The sequence below is a fragment of the Vitis riparia genome, chromosome 13, assembly GCF_004353265.1.
Source record: "Vitis riparia cultivar Riparia Gloire de Montpellier isolate 1030 chromosome 13, EGFV_Vit.rip_1.0, whole genome shotgun sequence".
In the NCBI taxonomy this organism is placed as follows: Eukaryota; Viridiplantae; Streptophyta; class Magnoliopsida; order Vitales; family Vitaceae; genus Vitis; species Vitis riparia.
Window position 1 is genome coordinate 22,146,063 of NC_048443.1, and position 20,074 is coordinate 22,166,136.

General features: G+C 35.0%; 2 protein-coding genes and 1 pseudogene across 5 annotated transcripts in view; 1 reads left to right on the top strand and 2 right to left on the bottom strand.

Annotated features, from left to right (window-relative positions):
* Positions 1–2,688: 2,688 nt before the first annotated feature.
* On the bottom strand, positions 2,689–4,713 carry LOC117927946 (protein NUCLEAR FUSION DEFECTIVE 4-like). Its single transcript, XM_034847679.1, has one exon. It carries the CDS (start codon positions 4,711–4,713, stop codon positions 2,914–2,916), a length of 1,800 nt encoding a protein of 599 aa, XP_034703570.1. The 3' UTR covers positions 2,689–2,913.
* A 3,050-nt stretch (positions 4,714–7,763) lies between these two features.
* On the top strand, positions 7,764–10,015 carry LOC117928431 (annotated as a pseudogene).
* A 4,185-nt stretch (positions 10,016–14,200) lies between these two features.
* The window catches only part of LOC117928152 (SNARE-interacting protein KEULE-like), a 39,277-nt gene continuing 33,403 nt past the window's right edge, over positions 14,201–20,074 (bottom strand). For 2 of the 4 annotated variants that reach the window (XM_034848037.1, XM_034848038.1), the window contains exons 17-20: positions 19,714–19,907; positions 19,172–19,262; positions 19,003–19,092; positions 14,202–14,735 (exon numbers count right to left, since the gene is read on the bottom strand). In XM_034848037.1, the coding sequence (XP_034703928.1) occupies positions 14,682–14,735; positions 19,003–19,092; positions 19,172–19,262; positions 19,714–19,907 (429 nt within the window). In that variant the 3' untranslated portion in view covers positions 14,202–14,681. Of the gene's footprint in view, positions 14,736–15,027; positions 15,052–19,002; positions 19,093–19,171; positions 19,263–19,713; positions 19,908–20,074 lie in introns of all 4 variants that reach the window. The other 2 variants (XR_004653516.1, XM_034848040.1) reach the window with 2 other exon arrangements.

Sequence of the window (20,074 nt, forward strand, 5' to 3'; positions counted from 1 at the left end):
CTTAGAAACCTCTTAGCAGACATCCCTTTATGGACGAGACTAGCCTCGTCTGTGTCTATGGATTGTGATAGCCAAGCTGCAATTGCTATGGCTAAGAATAAAATATTTAATGGGAAGAACAAACATATACGCCTAAGGCACAATATTGTGCGGCAACTTCTTGAAACAAGGGTTATATCCCTAGAATTTGTGAGGTCAGAGTTGAATTTGACTGATCCTTTGACCAAACCACTAAATAAAAAACTAGTAGAAGAAACATCGAGGGGAATAAGGCTTTTACAGAAGTTAAGAGTCAACCTATTAAAATGGAAATTCCATGAAGTAGGTTCATATGGGTAATAACAAATCACTTGTTGACTTGAGGTGCTCTATCAACTCTAATTGTATGAGAGTCTATCCTTATGGTGTAGATAGAACGTATTCTGCATTGATTAAGGTTGAGTGTTTACTCTTAATGAATACCATATTCCTTATGGATGGTATGTTTAAATACAGAACATACTTGATGGATTCACTTATATGAGAGTGGAGGTGAGACCACTTCCTATGAGAACTTAGGCAGGTTATTTAGAGGTCTCATAAATATCCAGGCAGGGCGTATGACCTATTTGTGTGAACCCGTTTTGTACACTCGTAGTGTAGTTGAGAAAACCAATGTGGATAAAAGTCCTTTGAGTTACATCAAGAAACACTGGTTCATAGAAATTTATTTTCACCGTGTTTTGTGATTCAATACTTATTTGTCTGAAGATTGGTTCATAGCCTTTAGGCACCAGTACTGATGCATTGGATTCTTTTTTTCCTAAAAAAAAAATTAAAAAAAAATTACCTTTACACTATGTGGAGGATTGTAGGAAGAGTGAAAATAATTTTTATTTTATTAGTCTTATATTTTTGGGAAGAGTCCTATTGAGATTGTGCTAGTAGAGTCCCATTCCACTTATAAGTAGATTCCCCTTCCACTTTGAGTCATGTTCTGATTACAAGTAGAGTCTCATTAGGACTGTGTTAGTGACCTATAATAACAGGTCACCCCTCACTTTCTATATATGAATACCAATTTATAATTTTTCAAAGAGTATTTTCATACATCTATCTAGAGGAATTTTTTCAAAACCCGAGTTATACACATCTCTCTTATAGAGTGCACCCAAGGCGAGATTTGGTTGTTGAATCCTAGAGGTAAACCACTGGTACCCTAGTGCACCAAGTTCGTTTTCAAGAAGGGTGAATATATTTCATGGACAGTATTTGTCACGCTTCAACCGATAAGTTTTTTTTCTTATTAATTTTGTTCTTTGCTTGTATTTTTGGGTTAATCATTTGTTTCCATACCCTCAAAACATTTAGTACATTGAATTCGATGCCTTCAAAATTATCAACCTAATATATTTGGATATTTTTCTCAATAGCATTTAAGTATAACTTTTTTTTATCTTTTAAAAAATTTAAAATTAAATTTATGTTTTTGAGTGGGCAAAATTTGCATCTTCTATTTTTTTTTCTTAAGACATCTAATTGTATCTATAATTTGATGCATTGTGTTTAAATAATCTAATTTGACAAGAGGATAAGAAATCTCTATGCAAAGAAGGATAAACCAATCCTTATTTAAATAAATAAATAAATAAATTATTTTTTGTAAATTAAAAATCTGATCTTAATTAATTAAACATGAAAATCGGGTTGTTATTTTTCTATTTTTGTATAAATGAAGGTTACATCTCCAAACCACACCGGAGTTTTGTATCTATTCCAGAAATAAAGAGACATTTTTGGTTAAGTAAAAAATGTCAATTCATGGAGTGTGATTGATTGAGAGACCCTTAAAGAGGATAGGATCTTAGTCTCTAATTGGAGGCAAATACTTTACAACCTATGAGTACACCATCTTGGAAGTTGGAAGTTGGAACCAAAACCCAAAAATAAAAAATATTACAAAAAAAAAAATTAGAGTTTCAAATATTTTTGAGGAAAAATGGAGAGTGAAAAAGGAAAAAACCAAATTGATACTACAATAAAAGTAATTATCATGTTTGTTTTCAAATAAAATTTAATTATTAATGATTTTTTTTTCTTTAGTCTATCTACAAAAACAAACTAATTTTTATTAATTGGTACATAAAAACATATCGCTAATGAGGTGTTGTCACATATATAATTTGAAATTTTATGATTTGTAATCTAATTTTATTTATTTATATTTATATACTTTAATCTTATTTATTTATATTATCATTCAATGACCTAAATTTCATCGTACATATTTCACAATCCATATTTTGGATTTAACGGATCTCATCTTATTGCCTTAACATTTTCCTTATTATCAATAAAGTTCAAATTTCATTTAACCGCTGATGCCCTCTATTTGACCAGAAGAAGCCCCCTCCGTCCGGCAGACAAATCCTAACCCAACTTGTCCCAAGTGACCAGTCAGTCGGAGCCTAAATGTGAGAAGTCGACCCTAACTCCTCTCCTCCATGCAAATTCCACTTTGTTAATTGTTCGAATTTGGTTTCACATAAGAAGTAAGAAGAAAAAGGAAACCATTCCCATAGATATGCATATGGAATTTGGAACTATATAAAGTTGGGGAAAAGAACATCTTAACTACTTTCAGCTCAAGCCCCACATGATACTAAATTTTGCATTAGTCATTTCCAAGTCTATCAACCATAATATCCATTTCACCCAATGTAAAGTTATCAAATTTCATCTTCTCCAAATTCAATGACATATAAATGCAAAATAAAGGCATCTGTAAGATTTTATCTGACGGGGGAGGGTTTAAAACATTACAATCCAAGGTGCCATGTCCTGTATCTCTTCTTTTTGCCTTATCTTCCTCTACTGTCATTCTATTTTTTCTGAGTCTTTATAACTTAACCATAATTGCTGCTGCCGACAGCTCTAACCTTTTGCCAGCGATGGGGCAGCCTCATTCCCGGCCTGGGCCATCTCAGTCTCGGCTGCTTTGGCTTGTTCCCGGAACTTCTTGTAAATGTCACCCTTGTAGAACTTTCTGGTCCGAAGCACTAGTATGAGCGATACAAGTGAACCGAAAAGTGTGGCCGCTGTGATTATAATGAAGGACAATTTGAAGCACTCTACGCCTGTGCAGTCCAAGTCCTCACCAGGCTTCCTTTCAATCCCCAGGGCTGCCATTTGTCTTTTTCCCTCTTTATCATAGAGATATCCGGCCACCATCACATTGAATAAATAGGAACCGATTGGGCTAGCCACTGCGCCAAAATTGTACAACGTGGAGTAGTATTTGAGGCCAAAAATTTCAGATATGACTGCGTAAAGTATTGGCCATTGAGCACCGAAGCAAAACCCGATAATTATTGATGCAAAGTAGAGACCATTCTTGATGTTGAAGGCGATGAGGAGATGACCAACACATGAGAGGAGGAGGATGAGTGTGAGCATCAAAGGGCGGGGGAATTTGTACTTGTCTAAGACGATCTCCGATCCAAAGCCTGCAGTTACTCTTCCAAGATAGTTCCATATGCTAACCAGCGATATGAAAGTGTTCAAGCTTTTATGGGGGTACCCCAGTGAACTCCCAATCTGTCCCAAGTTGTCTATGGCTGTTAAAGTCCCTCCAACACCACAAATTGTAGTGAAGAATAGAACAAACATGTCTATGCTGAAAAGGGCTTGAAGTATGGTGTAGTCCTCTCCTCTGTCCGGTGGCCTGAACACGTTGGAGAAGCAAGAAACTTCCTTCTGTGAGCTTAGTTGTTCGGGGAGAGAACTTGTTGCAGCTGCTGATTCAGGCGGTAGTGAAGATGAAGAAGTCTCAGTGTTCAAATTCTCGGCGATGATTTTCAACAGTGGAGGCTCACTCAGGGCCTGTTGCCTGATCTTCCAGAGCTTGAATTCCTCTTGAATAACAACAGCGAGCGGGAGAAAGAGCAAGAGAAGAACTAGAGCGGCGCTTCCCCAGTACCCACTCTGAGAAAAAGTCATCTGTTTCTCAACTATAATTATAATCATGAGAAACCCGGCGAGGCCAAGAGAGATGTAAAGAAACTTGTAGAAAACTTTGCGCTCGTTCTCCTGTCGAATCACCTTCATGATTCGAATGGTCCGAAGAAATGCAAAAGATATAGCAGCAGGCAGCCAACCTATGAGCAAAATAAGAGCCTTGGTGTCATTGCCATAGAAGGCATGGTAGAGCTGTGTGATGATTGCACCACTCAGCCCAACATACCCCTTCAGTATCCCCAACACCACGCCTCGGCTCTCCGGGAAGTTCTTAACGCAGGTCACCAGAGATCCGGTGTTAGCGAAGGCCTGGGAATTTGCACCGATGCATATGTAGAGACACATGTGCCACACCTGGGGCTTGGCTATTTTGTGAGAGACGGCAAGCCATATCATGAAGTAGCCAAAAAAATTCATTGCTGCTCCTATTGATAGGACAACCCATGGGGGCGTGACCTCGTTGATGAGGCCTGAAAGGACCCCAACGTTTGCTCCCAAGTCCTTGAAAAAGCTGAGCAAATTCAGGGTGGTTTGATCATATCCCAGAACGGATTTGAGTGTGCTTGAGTAGAGACCGAACATGTAGGTTGCACCGGCGGCCGACATGATCAGAAATGATGCAAACACCATGAACCACCGACCGGTGATGACATGGACGGATAGGCTCCTCGTATCAGCCCAACCACCCCCTCCGGCAGCATTTCCGGCAACCACCATTTTCTCTGGTGGAATACTACACTTGTAACAAGTTTGTGTTAGAATATATTGTCAATTTATATACACGGTTTTGTGAGTAAGAGAGAGAAGAAGCTGTCGTCTTGTAATAGAAAAATGGTTGCATTTTGAGGCACACATGGAAAGCTGCTGTATCACATACGCAATAACTGTAGGCATGTTTACCGGAGATCAGCTCTTAAAAATCTTATCCATTTCAAATAATTTTTAGTCTAAATTTAACCCAAAGAAAATGGATAGAAAATATAAAAGGAAAGGAGTAAAAACTTACAAAAACTTCTTATCCATTTCCAATGAAAAAGGAGAGTTTGCTTTAAAAGATGAGACCAGAATTTCATAATTCTTAAACAAAATTTTCAAACTTTGATTTACTAATTCTTATAAAACTTCAGTTTTTAATTTAATTTATTTTTAGATTTACAAGATGATTTTTAATCAAAGATGAAAAATACTTTACATTTGAAACTTTCACGTACTCCCAAACAAAATGCATGAAAAAATTTGTCAATTAATTTTTTTGTTCTGGAATTTAAACAATCATGAGCAAATTATTCCTACATAGCTTATAAACTGTGATGCAAATTATTCTTTTGTTTGAATTCTATGAAAAAGCTAAAAAAGAAAACAACATTAAAAAAAGAAAAAAGAAAAATGTTAAGAGACTTTTTTCTAACCATTTTCCTTAAAAAAGACGTGGATAAAATTTGGGGGAAATTATTATTATTATTTTTTTGCTAATTTAATAGTTTTGTCCTTCAAAATTTCCAATTTTTTCTTTATTTTTTTTAAAAAAAATTATTTTCTTAAATCTTCCAAAAAGAAAATATAAGGAAAATTTTACTTTCTAAAAATCAAATAAAGAAAAAAGAGGGAAGAAAATATTAAATATCATTTTCTCAAAAAAGAAAGGCACAGAAAGTTTAAGGAAAGAACATTTTTCAATAATTTGTTTTGATTTTTTTCCTTTTACCTTTTTTAATACGATTTTGTTTTTGGTAACTTTTTCTTTTATTTTTTTGATCCATTTTCATTGGTTTAGAATGTGCCTTATCTGAAATGGATACGACTCAAATGAGTTTATCTTCTCTGTAATTGCCAACAATTATTGCAGGACCCATTAAAATCCTAACCTTCCATGTGTGCCTCAAATTTCAACCATCTACCCTATCTCTCTGATCCCTTCAACCCATTTTCCCTTATATGAACAGCTAAGTCAACAACCCATAAGGGAGAAATACCTAATAGAGTCGGCTGGATGAAATAATTATAAGAAGATTCACTCATCTCAAAGATCTTTAGTGGATAATTTTACCTTAAATATATTTTTTATATTATTTATAAATAAATTTGAGATTATCAATGATGTGACCCATATATAATAATAAGTATAAATAATCAATAATACATTTCTCAAGTCCGAAAAAGTTTCTATTCACTTGTGAACAATTAAGTGACTGTTAAAAAATTTGAAATTTTTTTTTAAAAAAAATTGAGATTTTTTAAAGAACCTTGTAATAATAATAATTTTTAATATCTCATAAATAAAAATCATATCCTAATGTTATTATATCGTTTTCTATATGAAAAATACAATTAAAAACTTTGTTACCATAATAGAATGAATAATGATTTTTATGAGCATTCATCAATTGAATAATATATAAATATTCAATTGACGTTAACACAACTATTAAATGGAATAACTCACAATTATTCACTGGGTAATATAGCAAGTGAAAAAATTAAACAAAAATAAATTAAATTATGTTGTAATATATTATAATGATAATATATTTGTATTATAAGTACAATGCATTTATGTTGTACTTATATTTCATTACAAAAGTAATAATTCTAAAATGTTTATTCATACCCTATTAGTATTAACATATCGTATCAATATATTAACAACATTCATCCAATGCAATGAAATTTAATAATAATTTTTGTATATATATATATAACTATAAGTCTCGTGAATTCAAATTAATATTTCATTTGGTTTCAGATATTATTATAATATAAGTATGTTATGAGATATGATATGATCATACAAAATTATCATTTTTATAAATAAATAAAAAATTCAAAATTTTCCTAATTATAACATATTTTTGTTGTACCTATATTTTATGATAAAAATAATAATCTTAAAGATCATTCTTTATACCTCATTAATATTCAACATATCAAATGTATTAATATCATCCCCTCGATGCATTTAGAGAAAACAAATTATATATGAAATTTTTTAAAAAAAACATTATGCAAAGGAAAAAAATCATATAAATTTATAAAAATTATTTTATTTTAAAAAAATAAAAAAATGATTAAACATTCTCCATTATTTTCTTATTCTTTTTAGATAATTTGAATAAAAAATTAAACATTTTATTTTCCTTGAATTTAACACAAAAACATAATTTATCAATTTAAAATTAATATATATATATATATATATATATTATATATATATATATATATATATATATATATATATATGAAAAAATCATCATTTTTATTATATAATTATAAAACTTTTTTTTCTTAATAAAATTAAAAATTAGAATAAAAATGTAAAAAAAAAAAACAATAAATGATATTTTGGAAATATTTTTTAGAAGTATTTTTGTTTTATATATATAATAATTGTAAAGGTTTAACCTAAAATTTTAATTTAAAATTTGAATATCAATAATTATAATAAATATAGTGCCTACACATAATAAATGTTTTAATAAATCAAGTGAGGTGTTTTAAATTATTTGAATTTTAAAAGTTTAAGTTTTAGTTGAAGTACAATTTTGGTATTTAAATTTATTATTTTCCTCCCCCAAGAATGATGATGAAGAGACCACCTTGTTAAGATATGGACTCACACATTCTTAATCAATGATTCATGATTAAGCTATTCGAATTATAGACATTTGATTTAATGTTCGTTTTAAGAGTATGGGTCACCTTATGTGTAGAGTCCAATGCAATCACGGGCTTTAGATGATGGGCCTAAGGCCCGTGAGGCCCAATAACTAATGGGTATGGTCCCTAAGGCAGGAAGGTATAAAAGGATTTCGGCTTGTGTCTTTTGGGACATCACATCCTTTTGAAAGAACATAACCACTCTCTCTCCCGCTCCCATTGCCTGAGAGAATCAGAGAAAGGTGGTGCCCTCCATCAGCCTTAGAAGATCCATACCGTCTTCATCAAAAGCTTCAGGTTGGTTCCTATCTAAAGACTCCTTGATGAATATATTCTGTATGTGTGTTTTGGTGTTAATGGAGAAGACATGAATAACTTACACACCTTTCCCGTGATTATTCCGGTGTCCTTCCGAGAATGATAAGAAGAGGCCACCTTTGGAGTAATTATTCCAGCTCACCCTATTGCGTAATTCTACCAATCTTAATTTGTTCTCTCTTGAATCAGTGTATATAAATTTAGTGTACTACCCGCAGTACGTACAAAATATATTGACACAAACATGTCAGAAGTGTAGTATTCCACCAGAGGGTGGTTGCTGGAATTGCTGCCGGAGGGGGTGGTTGGGCTGACACGAGGAGCCTATCCCTCCAAGTAATCACTGGCCGGTGGTCAGTGGTATTAGCATCATTTCTGATAATGTCGGCCGCCGGTACAACCTGCATGTTCGGTCTCTACTCAAGCACACTCAAATCCGTTCTAGGATATGATCAAACCACCCTGAATTTACTCAGCTTTTTCAAGGACTTGGGAGCAAACGATGGGATCCTTCCAGGGCTCATAAACGAGATTACGCTCCCATGGGTTGTGCTATCAGTTGGCGCAGTCCTGAATTTTTTTTTTACTACTTTATGATATGGCTTGGCGTGACTCAGAGAATAGCCAAGCCCCAAGTATGGCACATGTGTCTCTACATATGCATCGGTGCAAATTCCCAGGCTTTTACCAACACCGGATCGCTGGTGACCTGAGTTAAGAACTTCCCGGAGAGCCGAGGCGTGGTGTTGGGGATATTGAAGGGTTATGTTGGGCTGAGTGGTGCAATCATCACACAGCTATATCATGCCTTCTATAGAGATGACACAAAGGTTCTTATTTTGCTCATAGGTTGGCTACCTGCCGCAATATCTTTTGCATTTATTCGGACCATCCGAGTCATGAAGGTGACTCGACAGGAGAACGAGCTCAAGGTCTTCTACAAGTTTCTCTACATCTCTGTTGGCCTTGCTGGGTTTCTCATGATTATAATTATAGTTGAGAAGCAACCCACTTTTTCTCAGAGTGAGTACGGCGGAAGAGCCGCTGTAGTCATTCTCTTTCTCTTTCTCTTTCTACCATTTGCGGTTGTTATACAAGAGGAATTGAAGCTTTGGAAGATCAAGCAACAGTCCCTGAGTGAGACTTCAGAGTTGACAACCATCACTGATAAGTTGAACACTGAGACTTCTTCATCTTCACTACCGCCTGAATCAGCAGCCTCAACAAGTTCGCTCACCGAACAACCAAGTTCACAGAAGGAAGTTTCTTGCTTCTCCAACGTGTTCAGGCCACCGGACAAAGGAGAGGACTACACCATACTTCAAGCCCTTTTCACCATAGACATGTTTATTCTATTCTTTGCCACAATTTGAGGTATTGGAGGGTCTTTAAGGGTCGTAGACAACTTGGGACAGGTTGGAGCTTCACTGGGGTACCCCCAGAAAAGCATGAGTACTTTGATATCGCTGGTTAGCACATGGAACTATCTTGGAAGAGTTACTGCAGGCTTTGGATCGGAGATCGTCTTAGACAAGTACAAGTTCCCCCGCCCTTTGATACTCACACTCATCCTCCTCCTCCTCTCATGTGTTGGTCATCTCCTCATCGCCTTCAACATCAAGGATGGTCTCTACGTAGCATCAATAATTATCGGCTTTTGCTTCGGTGCTCAATGGCCAATACTTTACGGCAATCATTTCTGAAATTTTTGGCCTTAAATTCTACTCCACATTGTACAATTTTGGCGCAGTGGCTAGCCCAGTGGGTTCCTATTTACACACTGTGCTGGTGGCCGGATGTCTATAAGATAAAGAGGCAGAAAAGAAAATGGCAGCTCGGGGGATCTGAACTGCTCAGCGGTAGAGTGCTTCAAATTGGCCTTAATTATAATCACAGGGACCACATTTTTAGGTTCACTTGTATCGCTCATACTAGTGATTCGGACTAGAAAGTTCTACAAGGGGACATTTACAAGAAGTTCCGGGAAGAATCAAAGCAGCCGACACTGAGATGGTTTAAGTTAAAGAGACCGAAAAAAATAGAATGAGAATAGAGGAAGATAAGGAAAAAGAGATTAAGGTTACGCATGGCGGCACCATGGATTGTAACGTGTCATATAGGGATGGCAACGGGGCGGGTTCGGGGCGGGGCGCCCCCCTCCCAACCCCGCCCCGTTTATTTAAAGGAATTCCCATCCCCATCCCATTTAAAAAATTAAACGGGCCGGGGCGGGGCGGGCGGGTATGCTACATTCCCATACCCCGCCCGTTTAACTTTTTATTTAATTTTAATTTTAATTTTTTTTAAATTACTTTTAAAATTTTTAATTATATTAAAATAAATATATTTTATAAATAATTAAATTATTATATTTTTTATAACTTATTTTATTAAAAATAATTTATTATTATCTATATATTAAAAATAATAAAATAAAAATTAAATTAAATTAATTTTAAATTTTAAATTAACTTTTAATTTAATTTTAATTTTATATATAATCGGGATGGGGCGGGGCGGGTACCCGAAATGACCCGCCCCATTGCCATCCCTAGTGTCATACCCTGTCCCATCGTACAGATGTTTTTATTTTTTGTCTTATCTGTCATCGTAATTGGAGATGAGGATGAAATTTGAAGACTTAGGTCGGGTGAAATGGTATGATGGTTGATAGACTTGGAAATGAATAATGCAAATTAAATAGATATTAGCATGTGGGGCTTGAGCTAAGAGGAGTTAATGTCCTTTTCCTAATTGCCTGTGCTTATTTGTGGGAATGATTTCCCTTTTGTTCTTATTTCTTAGGTGAAACCCAATTCATTGAGAAAGGACAATGAAGTGGAATTTCCGAATTTGTAAGTACCGACTTCTCAAAAGATAGGTTCGAATTGGACATGTCACATGGGACAGGTTGGCGGAGGTAAAGGGGGGCTTCCCTTGGTCCAAATGGAGGAGATCATAATACTTTATTTAATTATTGAATGTCAATCTCCGAGATAAATATTTAAATTTCTTTTATTTTACTATCAAATAGGTTTATTTTATTTTTCTTTCTCTTACTCCTTTTTTTCCTAAAATATTTAAAGTTATGTTTAGTTCCTAAAAAATATTTTTTTTAAAAATAGTTTTCTCATATTTAATTTCACTATAATTTTTTTTAAAAGAATATTAAATATAATTTAAATTAATTAAAAATTTATACATTTAAAAATTATTTTGTCTTAATTAAGTGAAATAAATTTTAAAAAACATATAAAAATAATTTATTAATTTAATTTAAATTTATTTTTTATTTTTATTCATTTTTTCTTTCCCTTCAATTTTCATTTTTATTTTTTGTTTGCCCACATTTTCCGACGAGAACCAAACATAGGCTAAAATTCTGAAACTTTTATTTGGTTTCAGTTCCAACATCCAAGGCTGTGTGATCTTATGTTGTTGAGCTTTTGCTTCTCAAGTCCCATCTTATCCTCTTTTTAAGTCTCTCTCGAATGCACTCCATCGTAGTACTTGCCAAAAATATCTCTTTCTTTGTGAAAAAAAATTGAAAAAGTATACGGACAATTATGTTAAGGTGTAGATAGGGCTAATAATGGCCCTAACGTCTGCAAAATTTGCATAATTGCTTTGAAGGAGGAGAGGAAGTTTTTAAATTGTCTTAAAGATGTGAACCTATTTTGTTTCTGTCAGAGAACCCAAAAACTCCTTTAAGAGAATGATACTGTTTTCTTTCTCTCCGGATTACTCACCCTTGATTTCTATGTCTTGCATAAGCTTTTATAGATGAGCCTTCCTCATTTGAATTTAAAGTAGGAGCCTGAGTGGTGGTTATGCAACCTGCCATAACCACCCAACTGAAGACACCCATTCCCAACCGTGGTGTTACTTCACACTTGCATGCAATCAGAGCTATTTGATGTTCATGCCAAGCCAGATCATGCCTCCTAATGGTGTCTCTTGCCAATAGGTACCTTGTGCGAACAAGTGCCTTTGCAACCGCCTCATGCAACTTAGTCATCCATACCCTTCTCTGATCAATCGACCCAAGGTCATGTCCACTCCGATGTTGCAAGCCAAGCCCATGTCAGTTTGGTCTTTGGCCTTTGTATGTGAGTCTAGCTCTCATTAAACACCATGTGTGCATGCCTCGTAGCCTATGTCAATCATCTATCTTTGGTCATGCTTTGTGTGTTTTAGTTATCTCTATCTGATGTCTCAGTGTGCACCGACGCATTGATGCCCATCCCATCTTTGTGTCATGTCTAGGCACTCATGACACCAAGGTGTTGCTGTCCACGTCTAATGAACCAGACGTTTGCAAGGCCCTCCCATGCCTTACTTGATTAAGCCATGCACCACCATGTCTATATCAGTCTGATCATTGTTGTGGCTTCCCATGCCATCCCCAAGTTTCTCTTGTTTGTAGTGATAAGCTATGGCATTACGCCCATAGCTTGCATCCGTGTCAACAGGGCATTGTGCCCCAGTTCTAGCATGCGTAGGAGACCTTCCGTGTTGCTGCAATAACCCATGCTCAGGTTCAAGATCCTTCTTGGTGTAGCATCATGCCATAGCATTGCGCCCACGGCTCATCTGTCCCATGCATAGGGCATTGCGCCCATGTGCAATGCATTAGGTCTAAGTCAATAATGTATCTTGCTGGCCCATCGGGCACGGGGCCAGGTGTGCGAGGCTATGTGCGCACTCAGGAATGGGATGCTGCACGCAGGAGCGTCGGGCCGTATATGGTAGTGGGCACAAGATACTACATGCAGGGGCATGAGGTCATATGTGCACAAGCTCGCGGGCGTGCACAGGATGGTGCCCGCAAGCGTGCGCTGCATGGCTTGTGCCAACCCCTAGTGTTGCCTTTTCTCAACACTCGTACCTTTTTAGTAATGTCCACCAAACCTCCAACACCTTGCTACTCTTCCAAGTGCCCTCATGGGTGCAATGTCCATACCCATGAGACCTTTTTTTCTTGAAAAAATTAGGGTCAAGGGTCCAAAAGGCTAACACTAGCTCTGAAAACTGAGGTGACAATTACTAAATGGGAAGGAAACCAAAATAATCCCCAAATATGAGAAATTGAAAGTCCCTAAAATCGCATAAACTCCCTAAAACTCGAGAGTCCGTAGTTTGCAAGCATAGAAATGATAGAAAATCCTCAAATCTCCATCACCTACACTTGTCGATCTACCATTTTAAATCTCTGTCTTCTGAAAATCCAAGCGCTGGCAGTAGAGGAGTAGAAGGGAGAGTAGATTTCATAGTCATCTTTGATGATGCATCGTGTAACATGTTTTCTTGTGTCATTTTTTTTAAGAACGAGATTTTATATTTTATATTTTATATTTTTTAAAATCAGGTTAGATATGCGATTTTCTCAATTTTAAAAGAATTTTATTTGATAGAAAATTGAAAAGTTCCTAAATTATATGAAAAATGAAGCATAATCAACCTGATGAGGTTTTCTAACATCAAGAAGCTATCAATTTAGTTTGAGTTATAAAAAACCAGAAGCAATGTAAGAATAGAGAAATCAAAAAGAAAAATATAAAATTCTGCTTTATTTAACAATTTGGGTTTAGGGTTTTGAGGAATTTGTTTTTTTTTTTTTTTGGTGTTGAAATTAGGATTTGGGGTTTTGTAGGTTTGTTCCAATGCTGAGTGCTGGAGGGAAAATATTTTCTGAGATCGATAATGCATTGTGTAGCAATTAACCACACATGATTAGACTTTAAAAGCAACAACAATGAAACTGGAAATGAAAATGAAAGCCTAAGCTTAGGCTGCATCTCTAACCTTAGGTAGACCCGGCACTCCTACACTAATGGCGGATGGACTGTACATATCTTCATTCCACATATTCCAACTAGCGCGTTTTGACTCAATACTTTTAAGCTGTGTTTGATTCGAAGAAAACATGATGGAAAATACAAGAAAAAAAAAAGGTAAAAGAAAGTTCAAAAAAATTTAATGTTAATAAATTATTTTTATATACTAATACAGATTCTATTTCACTTATTTTACATTAGGTTCTCACTACTGTAGTCATTCTATAAATGCAGAACCCACATCAACGAGCTTTCATGTTTCCATTTCCTATAAAGCCTTGATTCCTTGGTAATAATCATAGAAATTACAGTTTCCAAAGATTTTTCCTTGTTTTAGAAAATCAGAATCACTTAATGCAGAACATTCCAAGGAATGGAAACAAAAAGAGAAATAATAAAGGAAAAGAAAATTCCCATTTTGGATTCATAGAAGAAATAGAACCCAACCCGATAAGCCACACAAGGAAAGACTAAAAGAAAAGACACAGAATTTAGCATCCGCACAAACACAAGCCAGGAGAAATTATGTAGGGCTTCCCTGTCAATGACTTCATTTGGTTTCTCGTATCAATTAATATTAATACTATACACACTGTTAATTTCTGGGGCGACAACACTTCAGCACTTCAATTACAATATGAAGCCAATAAGCAAGAGCCTCAGCTCATCTATAGACAGAGCTGCTACTAAAGCCCCAACCCTGCCTTCTGCATAGTTGTTCTGAACAAAGCCCAATACAATTTATGGTATCTATAATGAACATTTTACATCAAATGTTAAAAAATGGAAACATTCTAAGGAAATGGGGACCTATGCTTACATGTTGGTATGCAAACTGGAGAATAAGCGGTTTCCAGCTTCCAGATCCATCCAAATTTAAATCTGAAGATCATCCAATGAAAATTCTTGTGAACTCAGCAGCTTCAGTTTCTGCATTTGACATCAACAAAGACACAATTAGACATGGCATTTGGCTGGCCACTGTAACTGGTACAATACTACTGTTCTTTTACTACATGGAACCGCTACGTCACTGGCAACATTACAATGATTGTGTATTTACTTATTTATTTGTTGATTAATATAATGATATATATATTTAAGGAAATTCCAGTCCAGAGGAAGGAGAGGAAGCAGAGGGGGCGGGATTGGAGGTTGGGCAACTTAAGAAACTAAACAAAACCAGTTGGCAATAGGTTGAGGAAACAGGATCAGGATCGACCTCCAAGGCTCCTTACATATGCACCTGAAATCAGCAGATGGGAAACCAGCATTAAAGAAGCTTCCACTGATTGGGTAAATGTGGCTTAGTCAGTAGCATATCTTGCACATGTCCAAGCAGTCCAGTGATCTGGCATTTAAAGGTCTCAAATGAAAACTGAAATTAATATGCTTGCAGCATTGCCATCACAGGGATCCACCATCATCAACAGCCCTTATGTAGCAATTCGCATTTAGCTTCCATCACAGTCAAACAACTGCTATGAAGACCCGGTCATGCCCCTTCCAGCATGCGCCTCATAGTCTTTGAAAGTAATAGTATTTTTGCAGGCTTTTTTTTTTTCATTTGTTTTTTTTTTCCTCTTCTCTTGAATTTGGAACTCATGAATCATTCCCTAAGAAAATGTGGAAAACTTCAAGGTGATAGTACTATTGGCATAAGTTGAGTTGTAAAGATAATAACATTCCCAATTTCTGTCACACTGGCAGAGGTATTTGATAATACTTTAAGCTTTTCTCCTCTGGATTTTTACATATGGAAATTCAGAGAACTTTGAGCAGTGGAAAGGAATGAGATGAGAGGACAAAGAAAGGAATAAAAAAATACTCTTGGAATGATAAAAAAACTTTATTGAATGAGTAATAAACGAAAAATTGTCTATCCTAGGAATTTATAGAGTTAATCCTAACCTAAATATAAGAGAAAAGCAATATTTCTGATAGCAAAACATAAACTAATAAAGCAGGAAATTTAATATAAGTAGAAAACTAAAAGTCTAATCAGAATAAAGTAGAGAACTAATAAAAGACTAATCAAAATAGGCAAGTTATATATACAAGTATATTTTTATTTATCTAATCTAGGTTCAATTCCTAATGCAAAACAATTCTATATTTATAGCACTAGGGTGATTTGGCCTCAGCATTACCTTTTCCGTTTCTCGTGCATCAATTCCTCCCAATAAGGAAAAACCATGCCCTAAAATGAAAACTAGTCATTTCAGCACATATCACAGGACCAGTATTTCTCAATTCTACCTTGACAATCCAAGCTCTTTCATCTAGTATCTCCAATAAAATCTATTGGCCTTCTAGGAAGTTAATCTACTTGGACATTGTTGGAATGTCTTCTCCATCAAACCCTTTATATGAATATAAGTCAAAGACATTGAAGATTGGAGTGATTTGCAAATCTAGTGGCAAATCATGCGGCAACTCTTTCAAGTACACATTTTGGAACAACCTCCTCTAGAACCTTGCATGGTCCAAACTTCTGTGACTTGAGCTTGTGATAAGTACTTCATCAAAACTCTTGCTTCAAATACACTAGTACCATGTCCCCATCTTTAAATTCTTAGGAAATTGCAGTAAATTCACCTACAATGCATATAATTCATTGCTAACCTTGATGGCAGCTCTAAATTCATGTATTGGTCTTATGTATTCAACAAAAGCCACCCCATCTTCATTTACACTGGCCTCTTGTGGTAGTGGTACTAAGACAAGCACAGGTGGAGGTTTAAGACATAAGGCAGTTCAAATGGCATTTCTTTGTAGACCTACCTATCAAATTATTATAGGCAAAGTCTGCTTGATGTATGATAGAGTCCCAAATCTTCATATGGTTTAGAACAAGACATCTTAATATGTTACCCAAGCTATGATTGACTACTTTAGTTCATCCATCAGTTTATCAACGACGTGCTAGAATATTTTAATTGAGTTCCAAGTTCTCCAAAATGTTTCATAAACTTTGCATCTCTATGAAAGAAACAATAGAAGTTGGAAGGTCATGTAACCCCACTTCTTCTCTAAAGAATAATTAAGCAATGTGTAGCATCTACAATTATAGAACAAGGAGTAAAATGCACCATTTTGGAGAAATCATCCACCGCAACAAAAATAGCCCCAAAACAAAATTCATGCTTACATGAAACAAGGAGCTTATGGAGTTGGTTATGGAGTACATAAACCAATAATATGTGAATTCCCTTTTCCAAGTTGGCAATCTATCCACATCTTTTGTACAATGTTGGCCATTAATAACAATCTGTCACCACTGCCATTGTTTTGCACTCACCAAAATGCCCACCTATATCATTACCATGGAGCTCTAATTTATTTATTCAGACAAGGATCCCTCTGGAATGCATAACCGATTCCTTTTACATAACCATCATGTGCGGATGAAATTCCATCATATGACAACCCTTTTGTGTGGATGCTCTATGAAATTCCATCATGATTCCACTGAAATATGGATCATTACCATATCGATTTTTCGGCTCTTCAAACCCTATAATTTAGCTGCTCATCACAGATAACAATAAAGCCTGTCTACTTGATGCATCCCCAACACAACACCTCTAAAGACTGAAGCAGCTTGTTTAAAGAGCCTATCTACAATACATCAATATTATATCAAGGAGGAATGCATGTTTGTTTAATTGTAATACTTACACAGGTTTACTTTTTTTATAAGTTTATATTTCTTCCTCCCTATTTTCCTATTGATCATCCTACAAAATACTTTTGCCCTATTAACCATCTCAACCTCATTGTTCTGCTGTTCTTTACAAAATTGAACTTTAAAAGAAAATTTTTAAAACCTATTATCTAATACCCCATTGTATTTAGTTATTTCACTTCCCTTCTTTGTCAATTTCAGCTAAAATACCCATGACAACACAACAGGCCACGGGTGTGAGTATGAGATCCATGTCAAATACACTTATATTGATACAACAATGCTTTATCTTTGCTTTATCTCTTTCTTTCTTTTTTAAATTACATTTGTATTGCATCAAAGATGGCTATTTTGCTACTAAGCTTTTTTTTTTTTTTTAATTATATCAGATAATAGTATAAAATTAATTATAATAAAAAATAAGTAATTTGAACTAATTTCTAAATCTTGTAATTGAAGAGATACTTAATCTCTTTCTTAATTTTTTTTAATTATAATAGATAAAATGTAAAGATAAATGTAACAATTAATATCACATAGAATTCAAAGTTAAAAATAATTAAAAAAATATAAAGATAAATATCAAAATTTATATCTTAAAAAATCTAGACATAAATTAAAACAATTAACAGAAAAAAGTCAAAATTTTCGCATGATAAGAAATTAAGTATGAATTGTATTTTATCAACATCTAGTGTATTAGAAGATTTTTATAACAAAATTAATCAATTTTAAATTTTTAAATCAATCAAAGCTAACTAATAATGTGGTATAATATTTTCTTAAGCACCTTATTAAAATAAACAACCTATTATAAGTAGATTCTTCATATGCGATTAGCAGTAACATCAAAGTAAAAATGATGCTGAGCATTTTATTAAAATAAAAAATATATAATAATATATTTTCTAACTACAATTAACCATGTAGTATTATAGATAACTTATGATATTGTGCTTATGTTTAGTGTTAATTTATTTTTCATTAATGTTGTATCCAACTGCTCAAACCTATAGTTGCAATCCTTTTCAGTCAAATCCCTATGTCCTCAGATTTTGGGAAGCAAAACATCCGACATGTACCCAAACCCCACACCTGTACCCAAACTCAGGTAGCATAGTTCTTAGCCATAAGATCCTATTTTCCCTTCACCATTGAGGGATTGTTAATCATAAACCACAAGCTTCAACCTGTTCTAGTCAAATGAGTAAGCTACAGATTAGAATAATTCCATGTGATAATCATATGTTTAGTTACACAAAATAAAAATACAAAACAAGTATGGTTGAACTTAAATAGAAATCTCATCAACAACCCAAACCCCATCCCCCAAGCCAAAAAGAAAGAAAGAACCCAAAGGAGAAAAGAACGATTTCAGTTTCTTGACAGGATTATTATATATGAGGAAATCCACAGATAATAGATTAAACTATGCACTTCTAACATCTATGATAAAGTACACTTAAAGTTGAGCCGCCATAAAGATCACTCAAAACTAGAGTCTTTTACCGTAATGAACTGTGGAGGATCATCAAGACTAGTTGAGCCCAGAACAACCTCTCTCTTTAGTTTCTCTGTAAGCTTGTGGCACACCCGTAGCTGGGAATGAAAATTATTTTATGAGAACAATAGCCTAGGAGCAACCATCAATAAACAGATGAAAAAAACTTTCCCATACCTCGGATCGAGTAGCTCCACCTACAATAAATACAAAAATGCGCTGGCCCATTTTCTTGAAATCACTGGATGCATGTCTCAGTATTGAATCACTAAAAAAAAAAAGCAGCAGGAAATGGGTAAGATCATAAAATAAGGCAATGGAATTTAAATAGTCACAGGAGGAAAACAAAACTAATTGTAGCTGTCAAAGTTAGCTGTCAATTCATATAGTTCAAATATACAGGGTATGGCCAACCATTTAGTAGGGTTTTACAAGCTCCTACAAGCAACAATGTACATCAACCAGGAGCTCAAATCCATGCAGAGCATGTTGTTGAAAAATAGGGAAAGGCCCCATCGAACTAGAGAAAGAACCATAATGAAAGGATTAAGTTCAAGTAGCAAATTATGATGGTAGGCAGATACTATAGTTGGTTCCTCCAGCAGATCATCAAAAGCATTTTCACATGAGGCAGCATGTGGCTGGGAAGCTCAAATACATGCATAACCTCAATATGGTTGACTAAACATACCAATAAAAGAGAACAGCCACAAGAGTACCTTGAATAACCATCATCAGAGCCCCGAGGCCGAGCCCATGTGGACCGTCTTGCTCGCACTGAATGGGGTGCTTGACCTTGACTTCCTCGTACTGATGCAGCTTGCGAGGGCCCACCAAAAGATGCACTTGGGTCATTCATACATGGATAATCATTCTTTGGAAGTTCCCCTTTGCTAAGTTTTTCAATAAGTTCCTGAAAGATGACGTCGGTTTTGGTAATACACTCATCACATACAGGGTAGAAAAGATATGCAGAATAATAAGACAACTCATTCCATTATTATATAATTAGGCTTTGTTTTGGGATCTCGTGGCAGTACTAAAAATAGCTTGAGTGAGGAATCCAGTTTTAAATAATAT